Here is a 17,111-nt window from a genome sequence, read left to right as displayed (position 1 = left end):
ACAAACAGTGGGAGTGAGGGAGCAGATAACCACAGCAACATCAGTAATTACGACCCATGTCTGCCTCTCATCGTCAATAATAGGATCACACCAGATAACACAGTTATTATTAAATAAGGTAAAAAATAAAATAAAATACAGTAACAGAAAATGAAATGAAATGAAATTAAAAAACTGATTTCTTATGAGAAACTTAATCTAACGGGGTGTTATTGCTGATAGTAAAGGCATTTCTTACTGTTTGTGTTCTGTTCTGTTTGATCTTCTGTTGAGCCTGAACCACATGCCATTGTTGACCAATAGACCAAAGCTGCAATAAAAAAAGGAAAAATAACTGCAATAACCAATAATCAAAACAGATGAATAGAGCAATTAAAGAAACTGAAGAAACATTAGCAACTGAAGAATAAAGCACACACACACACACACACACACACACACACATATATATATATATATATATATATATATATATATATATATATATATATATATATATATATACATTTAATTATATAAAAATGTTTCCCCTTTTTTTTACCTCTGTACAAATCTTTGCGGAAGTGATAGAGTCCCACCACTGCAATCAGAGTGCTCAGTAAAATAGTGACAACGATCCAAGGTGTAGTAGCAGCACAGTGGCTCCTCTTGTTGTAACTGTCTAGATAAGTTGTTGAATGTACATTTATCGAGTTTGAAGAAAGATTAAGTATAAATTTCACTATTAATAATTTCACACTTGCATGTTTAAAATGTTACAAATCCTATGCCAAAGTCCTCTAAAAGGTCCAAAGAACCTTCTTCAATAACTGATGATTAACCCCACAAAGAAAAAAAAACATACTGAAAGGCTTTGCAAATATTTGCATCACACATGTGTATAATTATTTTGAAACATTGCTGTTTCTCACCTGTGAGACATGGCGCAGAGACAGACAGCCAGCTCTCTGGTGATTCTCCAGCTCCTGCGATTTTGCACTTGTAAAGTCCTTCATCAGACTTTAAAACTCCTTGGATGGTCAGGCTTCCTGAGGAGCTGCTCCTGTTGTGAACTCCATTTTTGTAGAAATCAGCTGCGATATTGGATAAAGACGTCTTGTTTCTGCAGCGCAGCGTCACAGCTTCTCCCTCCATCACAGGAACAGCAGGACTCTCCAGGATCACAGAACCAGCTGAATGACAGGTGATTTCAAGTTATAAAATGTTTAACTTGTGTTTGTTTTTGACAAAATACTGCCTTCACTAAAACATACCAGTGACAGTGATGTTGATATTGTTGCTTCTCTTCCCTCCTGCTGTCCCACACCAGTATTCTCCACTGTCACTTGCATAAAGAGGATGAATGGTGCACTTTGATCCTGTTGTCGTTACTGTTGTTTTCTTACTGGTTTTGCTGCATTGCTCTACTTCCTCCTTCATCTTATATAACACATCTCCATGGGAAGGCTCCTCACAGTAAAAACTAACTGACTCATATTCAAAAAACTGGGATTTGTTTGGAACAATATGAAGAAAAACTGCATCTGAGAAAAAATGACAAAATACAAAAATGATTCAATGTTATTGCTGAATTAACAAAGTGCTGGATTTAAGTTTCATCCAATCATTCGCTTCCACTTTCCTTTTTCAGGGTTGCGAGGGGCGCTGGAACCTATCCCAGCAGTCTTAAGGCGAGAGGCGGGGTACACCCTGGACAGATCGCCAGTCTGTCACAGGGGTAACGCATAGACACAGACAACCATTTGCACTCACATTCACTCCTGCATTCACACCTATGGGCAATTTAGACTTTCCAATTAACCTATCCCCACTAAGTGCAGATGGCAGCATGGTGATTACCATTGTTGCCTCAGAGGAAGAAGTTTATGAGTTCAGTTCCACCAGGCCAGGGTCTTTCTTTGTTGAGTTTGCATATTCTCCCTGTATATGCATGGGTTTTCAACGGCTTCCTCCCACAGTCCAAACACATGGATTTAAGATGTAAATTAAAAATGTGATAACCAATAAAATATGCATAACAACTTTTGTGACCAAACCCAGTAAAGGTGGTGATTGACCAAAATGTTCTTTTTGGTGTTTAAATAAACCATCTTTTCCTCCAATCACAAAATGATAAATAAGCAAACAGATATTACTCACCAACTTTCTGAGCATGTGCACGCAGCAGAATCAGCACAGTCATCACTAAAAAGACCAAAAACAGTTACTATAAGATGTACCCACATCTTCAGACATCTTTAGAGTTGCCAACTCTTAGAGTTAATAGTGCTATTCCTTGTTAAGTTGTTGAATAGAAACATTACTTTGTACTTGTTATTTCTAAGGTGTCACCAAAGGTTTCTGCTACATGAAAGCTTTAAATAACCACAGCCTTTTAACAACATTGTTAACCTTAACAAACTCTTTATAGTTTAATTTTAATGTATAAACTGAGACAGTACTTACACAGTCTGATGCACAGAGCTCTGACCTCCATGATGTCTTGCCGGAGACCAACCAATAGATGCTTCCTGTATGACCTTTGTAAAACAACTATGTGAAAATAGTTTTCAGAGAAGCAGAGCTGTTGCTGTGGTAGGTGAGACAGAGCACATACTGATGCTTTCAAATCTATTTGTAGCCATTTAACGGTTTTTATGCTTTCATTATACCAGTGATGGCCTAGCCAGTCACAGTAATCCTAACATCAGTACCTCAGTAATTCCATTTATAACCAGAAAGTCACACTAGTGCTGCCTTCAACACAACTTGTAGTCATTTCAGATAATCTGCAGTGGAAATGTAACTATATGTTGCAGCAATGTGTACCTTAGAAAGTCCTTAAAAGTATCTTTGCTTATACATATTACACTGCAAGTGTGCAGAGAAGAATTTACAAGTCAATGCCTCTGTAGTACTGGCAGTACCTTTCAATACATGTATTAGTACATCATGAAGCAGTGCAAACATTTTCCCACACAGCAACACACACTTATGCAGATTGACATGGCTGATCTGAGCCTTTCATTTCCATTAAAGTTCCTTAATACCAGAGTGATATTTACATGTGCATATTATGAGAAGTTTATGCCTCCCACATTCTCCTAACGATAAGGTGTTGATACTCAGAGCACTCAGGCTCTATAATGGCTACTTTTACATCTGATCCCATTGATTTAGCACTCATATTCCCCCGTTGAAAAGATCCTAACATTAGCAGAGCCCCTAAAATTATGTATGGATGGTGCCTTCATGAGGGTTATGTTGCCAGTATATTATAATAAAGAGGGACAGAACATGAGCTCCCAACATTAGCAGAGCCCCTATAATGATGTTATCATCAGTTTTAAAAGGTAAATATGACTGGACTGCTTTAAGGATTTCTGTGAGAGATGATAAGGGTTTTGTACATGAGACACAGTGATCTGGATGGTGCCTTTATGAGGGTTATGTTGCCAGTATTTTAAAAGAAAGATGAATATGACATGAGGTAGGGGTGGGCGATATAAACGATATACGATAGAAACTATATAAATTCGGCCAACGATAGAGATTTTGACTATATTGCTCTATCGCGATAGCGCATGTTGATGATGTCATCAAGCTGCGCCTGTTTTGGTTGAAAGCATGCAGCGGCTAAAACCATTATCATCTGCAAATTATGCCGGGTGACAGTCATAGCAAAGAGATGAAGCACTCTTGAAATATGGGGAAAGCCAAAAACTGTGCTTCCTCCACTTCCGTAACATTGATTCATTAATGATGAATTCTCTCGCAGCTGTTCTATTCCCATGTTGTTGCAGTATGTTAATAACTAACCTCGTATTGTGGATGAATAATCTCAGTTGTTCTCCTGACTGAAGTTTGCCCTGTGTATAGCATCCTGCTATGCGATTGCATTTGTCCCTGACCACCAGAATCCCTCACGTTAACTTTTATCGAGTGGAAAAAAAGTTGGCGTTCATCCTCCAGCTTCACTGTGCTAATGTTATGCTAACATAGCTGTGTCGCTAGCAATCACGTAGCACAACATTATATACCAGGTAGTCCAACTTCAGTAACCCTGCAAACGCCACTGCTGTTTAGTTTCCTGTCCTTATTTATATCGGAAGTGGTAGCAGAGCTGTACGTTTTAATTAGTTTCAAAAATCTCTCAGTCAGAACATGGTATGAAATGTTTAGGTGTAAACTAGCGAGCTAACTTCCTGTTAACTTCTAACTCCGTTAAATTTAATAAATTCTGTTTTCATGGATGCATGGATTTAAAATTTAATTGTTACACCCGATAAAGCAGCAACGCTGATGATTTTATTAAAGAGGAAAGAATTTAGACCGTTTTTAAATCGTTTGACTTTGGGACCTGAAACAGATGGGGTTTTGGACCCAGATTACTCCACTAAGCTCCTCACTACGGCAGCCGTAATGCTCTAACAGTCCTTCAAGCAGTGCGGCTTACCGAAGTTGTACTAAAACATTTTTTAACGCCAAAATCGGTTTGAGGTCAGTAAGCACAACCAGAATTCATACATAAGGCACAATCTCGATTTTCGAGCAGACACTGGATGTCTCCTTCCGTGTCAAACATGAAAAAGGGCTCTACATGGGTTCTACATGGGAACATGAAATGTTTTGAGTGTGGAGATGTGGGTCATAAGAAAATAATGTGTCCTCACAGACAGCTTGCAGCGGGACCTGCTGTGGATGATAGTGGGGAGGGGGTTAGCGGGCAGCAGGCGCTAAAAGTGACTGCGTCTCCGGCGCGGGGTGAGACCACTGTTGCCCCGGCTGAGGCTGTGCCTCTAGTGTGGGACGAAGCTGCTCTTGTCCCGGCTGAGGCTGGGTCTATAGTGATTCTGACTCTGATAATGTTTCTGTGGCAGACAGTGTCTCTCAAAATGCAGATTTGTATTCTTTGGTGGAAATCGTTGCTTTTCTGGACGACACCTTTGGTAGAAAGGTGAATGTTAGGGAATATTTCCCTGATGTTGAGAAATTCATTCGGTCAGCTATGACTCTTCAGAAAGTTGTGGGATTGGACTTGCTGGATGGTAAGAAGCGTTATCGCCTGAAGAAACATGTTACTGGTCTGAGGAAACAGTTGAAGTGTCTGAATCGATAGAGACACTGAAGTTTTTACGCTGAAACATTATGATCATACAACACTGGGTTTTTCATCTCTGCTGGTTTTTTCTGTTTGCTTTCTTGATGGCTTCCTCTTATGTGCAGGGGTTGAGGGTGGCCTCCTTGAATGTGAATGGGTGCACGAATAAATTCTTTACAAATCCTACCATGTGAATTCATGGATTTTCTTTTCACATTCTGTCTCTCACAGTTGAAGTGTACCTCTGGTGCAAATTACTGACCTCTGTCATCATTTTAGGTGGGGGAACTCGCACAATCGGTGGCTGACTAAATACTTTTTTGCCCCACTGTATAAGGCGCACATAAAAGCCTTAGATTTTCTTTAAAAAGTGCGGCACGCCCTATAGTGCAGTGCGCCCTGTGTGTTGTAAGGAGGAGGTAGTAGAGAACACCATGAGAACGCTAAAGGGTGAAGTGTGTGCGTTGACTTTATCGCACATACCTGTATAAAAGAACAGGTATGTGCATTATGCAGGACATTGTTGTTTTAACAACCCTGAAAATGGCAAAGAGACACGCTTATGAAGCACAGTTTAAACTGAAGGCCATCAGCTACGCGGAGGAACATGGAAATCGAGCAGCGGCGAGAGAATTTAAGATTAACGAATCGATGGTTCGCAAATGGAGGAAGCTAGAAAACAAGCTCCGGCAGGTCAAGAAAACGCAGCTGAGTTTCCGCGGACATAAGGCGAGGTGGCCCGAGTTGGAGGAAAGACTCGAGCGGTGGATCATCGAGCAAAGAACGAGCGGGAGAAGCGTTTCGACGGTCACCATTCGGCTAAAAGCAGTTTCACTAGCTGAAGAGATGAACATTGACCATTTCCAAGGAGGTCCGTCTTGGTGCTTTCGTTTCATGAAACGGTGCCATTTTTCCATCCGGACAAGGACTACGGTAGTGCAGCAACTTCCAGCGGATTATAAGGAAAAGCTGGCCATCTTCCGCTCCTACTGCAGCAAACACATCGGCGACAAACACATCCAGCCCAGCCACATCACAAACATGGACGAGGTCCCGCTCACTTTTGACATCCCGGTGAGTCACACTGTGGAGAAGAAGGGGACCAGCACGGTAGCGATACGCACAACGGGGTATGAAAAGTCTTATTTTACTGTTGTGCTTGGCTGCCATGCTAATGGACAGAAACTGCTGCCTATGGTGATTTTTAAGAGAAAGACTTTGCCTAAAGAGAAGTTTCCAGCAGGAATCATAATTAAGGCAAATGAAAAGGGCTGGATGGATGAGGAAATAATGAAAGACTGGCTGAGGGAGGTGTATGTAAGGAGACCAGGTGGTTTTTTCCACGCATCACCATCGCTGTTGATCTGTGACTCTATGCGTGCCCATCTCACAGCCGATGTGAAAAAACTAGTGAAACAAATGAACTGTGAGCTTGCTGTCATTCCGGGAGGCCTGACAAAGGAACTCCAACCGCTGGACATCGGTGTGAACCGCCCGTTCAAAGTAAGGCTACGAGCGGCCTGGGAGCGATGGATGACCGATCGAGACCACAGTTTCACCAAGAGTGGAAGGCAGCGCCGGGCGAGTTACGCCACAATTTGCCAATGGATTGTAGATGCTTGGGCTAACATGTCTGCTGGCACTGTTGTTCGAGCTTTCGCAAAAGCCGGCATCATTTCCGAGGAGCCGCATGGCACGGAAAGTGACTCTGACAGTGAAGAAAGTGAACCTGGCATGTTTGATGGAGATTTAGCGCAGCTGTTCAATTCAGACACAGAGGATGAGGACTTCGATGGGTTTGATTGATGATAAAAATGTGAGTACCAAACTTTGTTTTGCTCCTGCTTTATTTTTAAATACGCACACTTGTATGCTTGTGTGTTGTTGATGATGACGATTACTGGTAATAAAAATGTGAGTAAGGTTTGCTTTATTTTTAAATACGCATACGGTACTTGTATGCTCCCTATAATCCAGTGCGCCTTATGTGTGTGTTAAATACAGTAATGGCACACATAACTGAGACTGCGCCTTTTAGTACAGTGCGTCTTATGGTCTTGAAAATACGGTAGATATAGTCTTTCTCCAAGAAACACATACTGACAGTTTAAATGAAATAGACTGGGATCTGTGGTTGGGGGGCAGAAGTTTCTTAGCCATGGGACAAATTTTAGCGCAGGAGTTGCTATTTTATTTTCTCCTTCTCTAAATGCGAATATTATTTTGAGCATAGAGATGGTAAAGGGCAGAGTCCTTTTGGTGAGGGCTGAAATTGAAGGTTTTATTTTTACTTTTGTTAATGTCTATGCACCAACCTTAGGGTCTGAGCGTGAGATTTTGTTTAAAACATTGAAAGAAAAATTAAGTGGTGCTGCTCAAGGGGACTGTATTGTGTTGGGTGGGGACTGGAATTGTTGTCTTGACTTTACTTTGGACAGGACTGGGGCGGAGCCGCATCTTCAGTCATCTTCTGCTTTATCAGGAAAATTAATTTGGTTGATGCGTGGCGGATGAAGCATCCCTCATCCAGGCAGTATACCTTTTGTGAAAGTGACTGATGGCAGGATTAGTGCAGCGAGATTAGACAGGTTTTAAGTGTCTGTTTCATTTACTGCTCGAATTATTAACTGTCAGTCTTTTCCGGTTGTTTTTACAGATCATCACTTAGTTTTACTGGAGCTGTTTCTATCTACCACCAGCAAATCCAAATCTTTTTGGCGGTTTAATATAAAATTATTGCATGATCGGATATTCTGTGACAATTTTAGTTTTTTTTTGGGATTACTGGAGATCAAGGAAGGGTGATTTTGATTCCCTTACTCAATGGTGGGAGGTAGGAAAGGCCCAAATTCGTGTGTTTTGTCAGCAATATAGTTTTCTTTTGACAGCCAATATCATGAGAACTGTGCAGGACCTTGAAAAAGAGATAACACATGTGGAGAATGTCTCTGGTTCACAGTTCGGTCAGCAGAATAATGACTGTCTTCATTCTAAAAGGCAAGAGCTTAACCATTTTTTACATGAGAGAGCTAGAGGAGCTTTGGTTCGAGCACGTTTCACCAGGCTCCAGGACATGGATGCTCCAACCACATTTTTCTTTAATTTGGGGAAGTCTGTGGTTCACAGAAAGCAAATGGTGTGTCTCCAGCTTTCGGATGGAAAGATGACTGAGATCCGGCTGAGATGAGAAGGCATGCAGTGGCCTTTTACACAGACTTGTTTAGTGCGGATAGCTGTGATGTGGACTCTGCTTCGGACCTTCTGCAGGGGCTTCCTCAGCTGAGCCCAGGGGATCGGGACGTTTTGAACAGGGATATAACCTTGGATGAGCTGTCTGCGGCGGTGTCTCAGATGGCTTCAGGCAAAGCTCCAGGAAAAGATGGTTTACCATAAGACTTTTTTAAGCACTTCTGGAGTCTTCTGGGTCGGGACCTACTGGACGTGTTTAAGGAATGTTTTATAGAAGGGATACTTCCAGCTTCCTGCAGGCGTGCAGTTATCTCTCTCATACCAAAGAAGGGAGATTTAACCCTTTTTAAAAACTGGAGACCAGTGGCCCTTTTATGTGCAGACTATAAGATTCTTTACAAGGTTTTATCGAACAGACTGAAAATGGTCATTGAACTGCTGATTGGTGTGGATCAATCTTACTGTATTCTGGATAGGTCCATGATTGATAACTTATTTTTAATGGGAGATGTGTTTGATATTTGTAAAGTGTACAGTGCTAAAATTGGCATCGTTTCTATTGATCAGGAGAAGGCTTTTGACAGTGTGGACCATGATTTTCTTTTTTCCACCTTGAAGACCTTTGGTGTTGGGTAGGGGTTTCTGACTTGGGTGAAGCTGTTGTATAGCGATGCTTGCTGTGTTGTGAAGGTGGGAGGAGGGTTGAGTTGTCCTGTGCCAGTTCGGAGAGGGATTAGACAAGGTTGCCCTATCTCTGGACAGCTTTATAGCATTGCTATTGAGCCTTTTCTCTGTAGACTGAGAAGCAAGTTGAAGGGTTTCTCTTTGCCAGATATGGTTCAGAGCCCTCCTGTCGTTGTGTCGGCATATGCTGATGATGTTAATGTTTTTATTACGGATTATTAGATTAGAATATTATTTTATGCCATGTTAGACCCCTAAGTAAAGATTGTGAATTATTATGTAGTTTTAGTTGGCATTATTCTCCTGAATTAGAAGAAGCTGATAACTATTGCATTAGTTAAACTGATTTGCATTACATTAAACTGCTGACTTGTTGTGAATGAATGATATTGTTTTATGATGCATTATACTGCTGAGTTATAAGAAATACTGTTCGCAGAGAGTTATTGTCTTATTTGTCTGATTAGAAGAGAACAGAATATACTGGAGTTGTCTGCCCCATTTCAGCAGGAGCAGAGAAACAGGGAGCCAAGGTCGTAGCTTAGGCGCCGTGTGAGAGAAAGCATGTGAATGGTTAGGCTTTTATGATAACGTGGGGACACCAGAGGCTATAAAAGTTTGAGCAATGCTCCACCATTTTGAGATCTGAGGCTGTCTGCATACAGTGTCCATCTCCCACGCGTGTGATCATTAAAATCATCGTTTGACTCAACCCGACCGGACCAGTGTTGTTATTGTGGTTTTTTCTCTTGTCTCCATCCCCAATATTTTGAACCTTAACAGGATCAAAAGGATGTGCAGGAATTGCAGGAATGTCTGGTTTTGTATGGAAATGCTTCCTCAGCTAGGGTTAATTGGGGTAAGAGTGAGGCCTGTTTGGTGGGGCAGTGGAATTTGTCGAGTATTCCCAAGCTTCCTGGGAACCTTTGCTGGGTCAAAGGGGCATTAAAAGTCTTGGGGTTTACTTGGGGAGTGATGACTTTGTGAAGCAGAACTGGGAGGGAGTGCGGGAAAAGGTGGAGGCTGAGCTGTCTAAATGTGTCAGCCGGTGATCAGCTGTGATCAGCTGATCACGGGGCCGGGGTTAAAAGAGAGACGCCACCCACCTGTTCGCCGCTCAGACATCATTCTCTTCGTGTCAGGAGCTCCGAAACTCTGCCGACGTCAGTCTCCGCCTGATTCAGCAACCGTGAGTGTTTTTCCCTTCAATCCTTTTTCTCTTCCCGGCTCCGCTTGCTCTCTGTCTGTAACGACAGTTCCGAAGCCACGCTTCGTGCACTGATCGTTACTAGGGCCGCGGCTCTCTACTACAATAAATCGGCAGCTTGCAATGACTATGCCCTGTTTGTGGAGGAATTAAAAAAGACGTTTGTATCCCCGAGCAGCGAAGTGGAAGTGGAGTCACAGCTGCTTCATCTACGCCAGGGCAGCCGACCCGTCTGTCACTTTGCCTCTCAATTCCGCACCCTGGCCGCTAAGCTACAGTGGGGAGACGCTTCTCTGCGCTCTATTTTTCTGGAGGGACTGGCTGACTACATCCGAGACGAGATGACCGGCCGTGAGGCCCCTAAAACTCTGGATGAGGCCGTGGACCTCGCGCTGAAGATTGACCAACGTGTGATGTCGCGGCCTCGCCATACCCCTCGGGCCTTCAAACCCTTCCAGCCTCAGAGGACCACGTCTTCGCGACCTGCTCCCCCCTCTGATGGAGCCACGGCTAGCCCAAGCAGCACATCCAGCGAGGAGCCCATGCAGCTGGGTGGACTCCCCAAAGAGGAGAAAGAGAGACGCTGGCGTGAGGGCCTCTGCGCCTACTGTGGATCAGCTCGACACCGTCGTCCCCAGTGCCCGCTACGGCCGGGAAACGACGACGCCAGGTAGACTGCGGGGGTGTCCCACCTGGCCCTTCCCACTCCTCTGACCCCTCTCGTTTTCTGTTACCGGTAACGTTTCACCTGAAACACCAACGGCTCTCATCTGAAGCCCTCCTGGACACCGGAGTCCATTGATCTGGATAAGATCCCTCCGGCTTACCATGACCTGTCTGAGGTCTTCAGTAAGAGGCGAGCCTCTGCTCTCCCTCCTCATCGCTCCTACGACATGGCCATCGAGCTCCTCCCGGGAGTGGTCCCTCCTCGTGGTCGCCTGTTCTCGCTGTCACCCGCAGAGAACAAAGCCATGGAGGAGTACGTCGCTGAGGCTCTCCAACAGGGCTTCATTCGCCCTTCTACCTCCCCTGCAGCTGCGGGATTCTTCTTTGTCAAGAAGAAAGACGGCGGGCTTCGCCCCTGCATAGACTACCGGGGCTTGAATAAAGTCACTGTTAAGAACCGCCATCCTCTTCCTCTGCTATCCACCGCACTCGATTCCCTCTCCCAGGCCTGCATCTTCACCAAACTAGACCTACGCAGCGCCTACAATTTGGTGCGGATTAGGGAAGGGGACGAATGGAAGACGGCCTTCATCACCCCTAACGGGCACTGGGAGTATCTGGTGATGCCCTTCGGCCTCTGCAACAGCCCTGCTGTCTTCCAACATCTGATCAACGATGTCTTGCCGGGCCGGTGGGTGTTTGCCTATCTGGATGACATCTTGATCTACTCCCGCACCGAAGTGGACCATGTTCGCCATGTGCGGGCCGTGCTGAGCAGGCTGCTCGAGTACCAGCTGTTCTGCAAACTGGAAAAGTGTGCCTTCCATCAGCGGTCCACCACCTTCCTGGGCTTCACAATCTCCTCCAATGGCCTGACCATGGACCCGCAAAAGGTCCAAGCCGTGACCCAGTGGCCTCAGCCCTCCAGCCTTAAGCAGCTACAGAGCTTCCTGGGCTTTGCCAATTTCTATCGGCGCTTTATCCGCAATTTCAGCACCATTGTCGCCCCACTGACATCCCTCACCAAACCAGCTAACCTGCCCAGGCCCTTCTGCCTCCCCCCAGGTGCGAAACAGGCATTCCGAGACCTTATCCGCCGGTTTGCTACGGCTCCCGTCCTGCTCCACCCTGATCCTGCCAGAGATTTTGTGCCTCCGATGTTGGCGCTGGCGCCGTCCTCTCTCAACACGGCCCGGATGGAAAACTTCACCCGTGCTGCTATTTCTCGAGGAAATTCTCTGACACGCAGCGACGGTACGGTGTCGGCGACCGAGAACTCCTGGCCATCAAGTGGGCCTTGGAAGAGTGGCGGCATTGGCTCCTGGGAGCGAAAGAACCGTTTCTGATCTGGACTGATCATCAGAATCTCATCCATATTCGTTCTGCCAAGCAGCTCAACCCAAGGCAGGCCCGTTGTGCCTTATTCTTCTTTTTTTTTTTTTTTTTTTTTTTTTTTTTAAGTGACATCAGAAACAGCAGCATGTGACATCACGTGATGGCGGAGCTTCAGTTCATCCTTTGTCATCTTTTTTTTTTTTTTTTTTTTTTTTTTTTAATAGGACAGGGGGAAGGATTGAAAGAAAGAGGGGGAGAGAAAGAAAGAAAACCAAAGGGGAGAAGAGACGGTGAGAAGGGGGGAAGAGAGAAAAAAAAAACAAACAACAAAAAAAAAACTCCTGGGTCACCTGTATGGAGAAACAACAACAACAAACAAACAGAGGAGACAGCAAACAACAAAAAGCAACATAATAATAGAAAAAAAAAGCACCATCACAATAAACTAGCTAGTCATAGATATCAATAGTTACTAAATAATAGACGATATTGTTCAGCACGCAAGATAGACAGCGCACAGTGTGCTTTGAGGCAGCAGCCAAGAAAGCTTTAGTCCGCGTCTGTGAATACCCATGTGTACACCTGTGTGCATACCTGTGTGGATCAGCATGCTTGCATTCCAAAGGTTTCTCCATGTAATGATCTGCTAGGGAGTGTGGGGAGCCACAGCCCTGTCCTTTATGGTATCAAGCGGGTATGGAGGAGATCAAAACTCCAGACATCCAGAGGCCCCCAGAACACAAGAGACCAAGGAAGACCCACAGAGGGGCAGCTGCGCCACTGTCCCAGTAAGAGCTAAGGAGAGTCCCAGATGAGGGCTCATTCAGCAGCCGCGGAGCAGAAGCCAGGGGGAGTTGCAGCGATGCGCCCGTGGGCTCCGCCGGCAGCCAGCTGTGCCTGAGTGACCGAGCCCCAGGCCGAGAGGCCGGGGGCACCCCACCTCCGAAATGGCCCGAGCGAGCCCCAATAAGCGGCCGCCAAGGAGTGAGCCGGTGTGTACCCGGATGCCCACCCCCAGATACAAAGAACCACCAACACTCCGACACCTGAGGGAGTCCGCCACCGGCAGGGGAAGTGGTGGTGGGTGGAGATAGGCCTCCAAGCCTTGGAAGGCCCGAGATGTCCCCAGAGAGGTGGCGTCTGATACCCAACCTGACATATAGATACAAACATACAGGCACACACAGACACAAACATCCATTCCCACCCTCATGCTCTCATGTGCACTTCACACTCAACCGACGTGGAGACAAATATAAAGAGACGCTGTATACGCAATCACACTCCCCAAGCGTACTCTACAAACCGGGTCTAGGTACCCCTGCCCCTGGAGGGGGGAACTGCACCCAGACCCAGGTGGTGTTACCCTTTTCCCTGCGGTGGGGAGAGGCAGACCGCCCCGACTCCGCAGCAGCAGGGAGGCCCCACACCCCAGACCGCAGCCGACCGGCCAACTCCTCCTAGCCCCCCCGCTCCAGCAGGCCGCAGAGAACGGGGGTGAGAGAAGACTCCAAACCTCCCTCCACCCGCTCATTGTAGTGTTGACGCATGTGTGTTCTAAGGTGCAATTAAAACCCAGGAGGGCATGGAGCTACCTGCCAGAGAGCAGCAGGTAAGCGCATAGTCCCTCCTGTTAGCCCTCAATGTCTACATGTATTTAAAATTGAGAGGTGGGCAACGATGCCAGGGGTGAGGTGTACACCCTGATGGTAACTTGGACTCCGTGTATTGTGCCCACCCCCAAGATCCTATATGTATGTGTAATGAGGGTGTGAGTAATGTGAATGTCTAAGTTGTGGGATAAAATTGAGGCAGAGGCAGCCAGAAGGGGACAGGGGGGGGGGGGGTAGCCTCCTCTGCATCCTGGTGACATACCCCACGCTTCGTGCACTGATCGTTACTAGAATAACTGCGTGTCTGCTCCAAACCCACCGCTAGCCGTAGCCGCGCTTGGGTCTAGTCAGCACGCTACACAGGCACGCCGAGCTACTGTGCGTAGCTCGCCCCGCCGTGACAAAATGGAACCGGTTGCTCTCCTACCTGTCCTACAGGGGTAGAGTTCTAGTAGCTAACAATCTAGTTGCCTCATCTTTATGGCACACATTACTTGTTTTAGTGCCACCACCCGGTCTTCTGGAAGAGGTGCAGCGGCTTCTGGTGAAGTTTGTCTGGTCGGGACAGCATTGGCTTCGTGCGGCGGGCCTGTATCTTCCTGTGGCAGAGGGGGTCAAGGCCTAATAGATGTTTTGTCCAGAACAGCAACATAGACTACAGATGGCACAGAGGCTGCTGTGTGTCTGTGGTCACAGCTGGATGACTTCTGCTCAGTTGCTGCTTAGGAGAGCGGGCCGGCTTGGATTGGATAAACACCTCTTTCTTCTGAAGTTGGATCAAGTGGATCTGTCTGGACTTGTGCCATTTTACAGCTCGGTGGTTAACGCCTGGCGGGCGCTGAAGGTCGCACGTACTCCCAACCCCAGACCTGGGATGTGGCTTTTTGAGGAGCCACTGTTTTTTAATGACTTTTTTCCCAGCACTGTATTTTATTCTGCTACAATAAGGACCAAGTTTGTGGAGGCTGGCGTTGTCAAACTGGGTCATCTTACAAGGATGCCTATGGGTGCACTTGGTGGTGTCACAGGGATTAAGTCCTACAGAGTGCTGGAGAGAATTATGGAGGAAGTTTGGCACTCTCTATCGCCATCACTGAGAGACTTTGCTGGAGATCGTGTTCTAGCTGATCAATGGGCTGATGACAGCGAATATGTGTCAGGGTCCTGGGTCTCCTGACCCAGCGTTTTTAGTTCTTTGTGATTTTTGTATTATTGTACTTGTGTGAGTTATTCTATTGTTTCTAGTTTCGATCCCTTGCCCTTCATGTTTCTCTGTGTCCCCTCTGTTCTGTGTAAGCCTGTCTCTGCATGTTTGAGTTTCCCTCTGTGTCTTTCGGTTCTTAGAGTCCTCTGCCTTATGGTTTATGTCTCTGTGTTTCTTAGTTGCTGTCTCCACTGTGTCAAGTTTGCGTCTCTGTGTGATCCTTCCTGTTTTACTTTGAAGGTCCGTGTCTTATGTGAATGCGTCCTGCTTTCCTTGTCTCGTCAGTCCTGATTTCTCCCAGCTGTGCCCTCCTTCTGTGTCTCATTCCCCTCGTTACTTCCCAGTGTATTTAAACCCTGTGTTTCTCTGAGTCAGTGTCGCTTCGTCCCTCATCCTGTGTGTGATTCTGCCCGTTTCTTCTGGTATGCATTATAATTAGCTTTTCCCAGTTTAGTTTTGTATTGCTTGTGTTCTATTTTCCAGTAATAACGCTGTGCTTTTGCGTTCAAGTTCTGTCCCCATGAGCTTGCGTTTGGGTCCAATCCCTGCCTGCCACACAGCCGAAACATGACAATATGTTTTCCCTTCATTGATGGTCAGTCCTGCCTTTGAGGAGCAGCCTGAGGGGAGTGGCATGCTGCTCTCCCTGGGGACACCAGTGCTGGATAGTTTCAGCTCTTGTGGCAAGAAGCAGCTTTATTTATGCTGTGTTAAGGTGCTGAATTTCCGCTCTCTGGTTTGGAATCAGGGAGTCAAAATGGACTGAGTTTTTTGCTTCGGATTCTACCCCTAAAGGCAGGTGGAGGGTCCTGTATAAGCCTCCTGTTGAAAAACGGATGGCTGACCTCCAGTGGAGGATTGTATATGGAGCAATAGCCACGAACAGACACAGAGCCCACCTGGACCCAAGCACTGGGGAGGGTTGTCCTTTTTGTTCAGAGAGGGAGACGTTGGAGCACTTAGTGGTCTCTTGTCCGCGGCTAGTGGGTTTATTTTCTTTGTTGCAGGAGTGGGTGGAATCTTTAGGGGAGACTTTCTCTGTACCTTTGTTTGTTTTTGGCCCTAGGTATTCAGTGCAGAAAAGACGGACCTTGGTTCTGATCAATTTTTTTTTGGCACAGCTAAGCTGGCAATATGGGAGACTAGGAAGAACCAGTTGCTAGGTCAGGGTTGGACTGATGTTGTGCAAAGTCTAAAGGGCCTGTTGGCATCCTGTCTGAGAGTAGAGCATGCTTTTTACTCTCTGACTAATAGTCTGGACTCCTTTGAAACTATGTGGGGCATTGTAAGGGTTTTGTGTTCAGTAGGAGCAGATGGGACACTTGTGCTTAACTTTTAAGTGTGTGGCTGGGTACCTTAGGTAATGGTTAGTGTACAATGAATGTTGTGATTATGTGGTAGCATTTTTGTGTTAGTTTTTTGTTTTTGTTTGTTTTAATTCGGTGTAAATAAATTTGTGTGGAAAGTCTCTCTCTCTCTCTCTCTCTCTCTCTCTCTATCCCGCTCTCTCTCTCTCTCTCTATCCCGCTCTCTCTCTCTCTCTATCCCGCTCTCTCTCTCTCTATCCCTCTCTCTCTCTCTCTCTCTCTCTCTCTCCCGCGCTCGCTCTCTCTCTCTCTCTCCCGCGCTCGCGCTCTCTCTCTCTATCCCGCGCTCGCGCTCTCTCTCTCTATCCCGCGCTCGCGCTCTCTCTCTCTATCCCGCGCTCGCGCTCTCTCTCTCTATCCCGCGCTCGCGCTCTCTCTCTCTATCCCGCGCTCGCGCTCTCTCTCTCTATCCCGCTCTCTCTCTCTCTCTATCCCGCTCTCTCTCTCTCTCTATCCCGCTCTCTCTATCCCGCTCTCTCTCTCTCTCTATCCCGCTCTCTCTATCCCGCTCTCTCTCTCTCTCTATCCCGCTCTCTCTCTCTCTCTCTCTATCCCGCGCTCGCTCTCTCTCTCTATCCCGCGCTCGCTCTCTCTCTCTATCCCGCGCTCGCTCTCTCTCTCTCTATCCCGCGCTCGCTCTCTCTCTCTCTATCCCGCGCTCGCTCTCTCTCTCTCTATCCCGCGCTCGCTCTCTCTCTCTCTATCCCGCGCTCGCGCTCTCTCTCTATCCCGCGCTCGCGCTCTCTCTCTCTATCCCGCGCCTGCG

The 17,111-nt window shown here is 46.4% G+C and overlaps 1 protein-coding gene across 1 annotated transcript; it reads right to left on the bottom strand.

Annotated features, from left to right (window-relative positions):
- Positions 1 to 747: 747 nt before the first annotated feature.
- Positions 748 to 2,707, bottom strand: LOC308408852 (sialoadhesin-like; the record flags this gene model as incomplete). Its single annotated transcript, XM_080901258.1, has 6 exons — positions 748 to 809; positions 912 to 1,172; positions 1,254 to 1,523; positions 2,140 to 2,184; positions 2,446 to 2,519; positions 2,694 to 2,707. The coding sequence occupies 6 exons, from the start codon at positions 2,705 to 2,707 to the stop codon at positions 748 to 750; spliced, it is 726 nt and encodes a 241-aa protein (XP_080757384.1).
- Between the last annotated feature and the right edge of the window lie 14,404 nt (positions 2,708 to 17,111).

Source organism: Rhamphochromis sp. 'chilingali' (genome assembly GCF_963969265.1).
Source record: "Rhamphochromis sp. 'chilingali' genome assembly, chromosome: 1".
Lineage (NCBI taxonomy): Eukaryota > Metazoa > Chordata > Actinopteri > Cichliformes > Cichlidae > Rhamphochromis > Rhamphochromis sp. 'chilingali'.
This window is presented reverse-complemented; position numbering and strand designations above follow the sequence as displayed.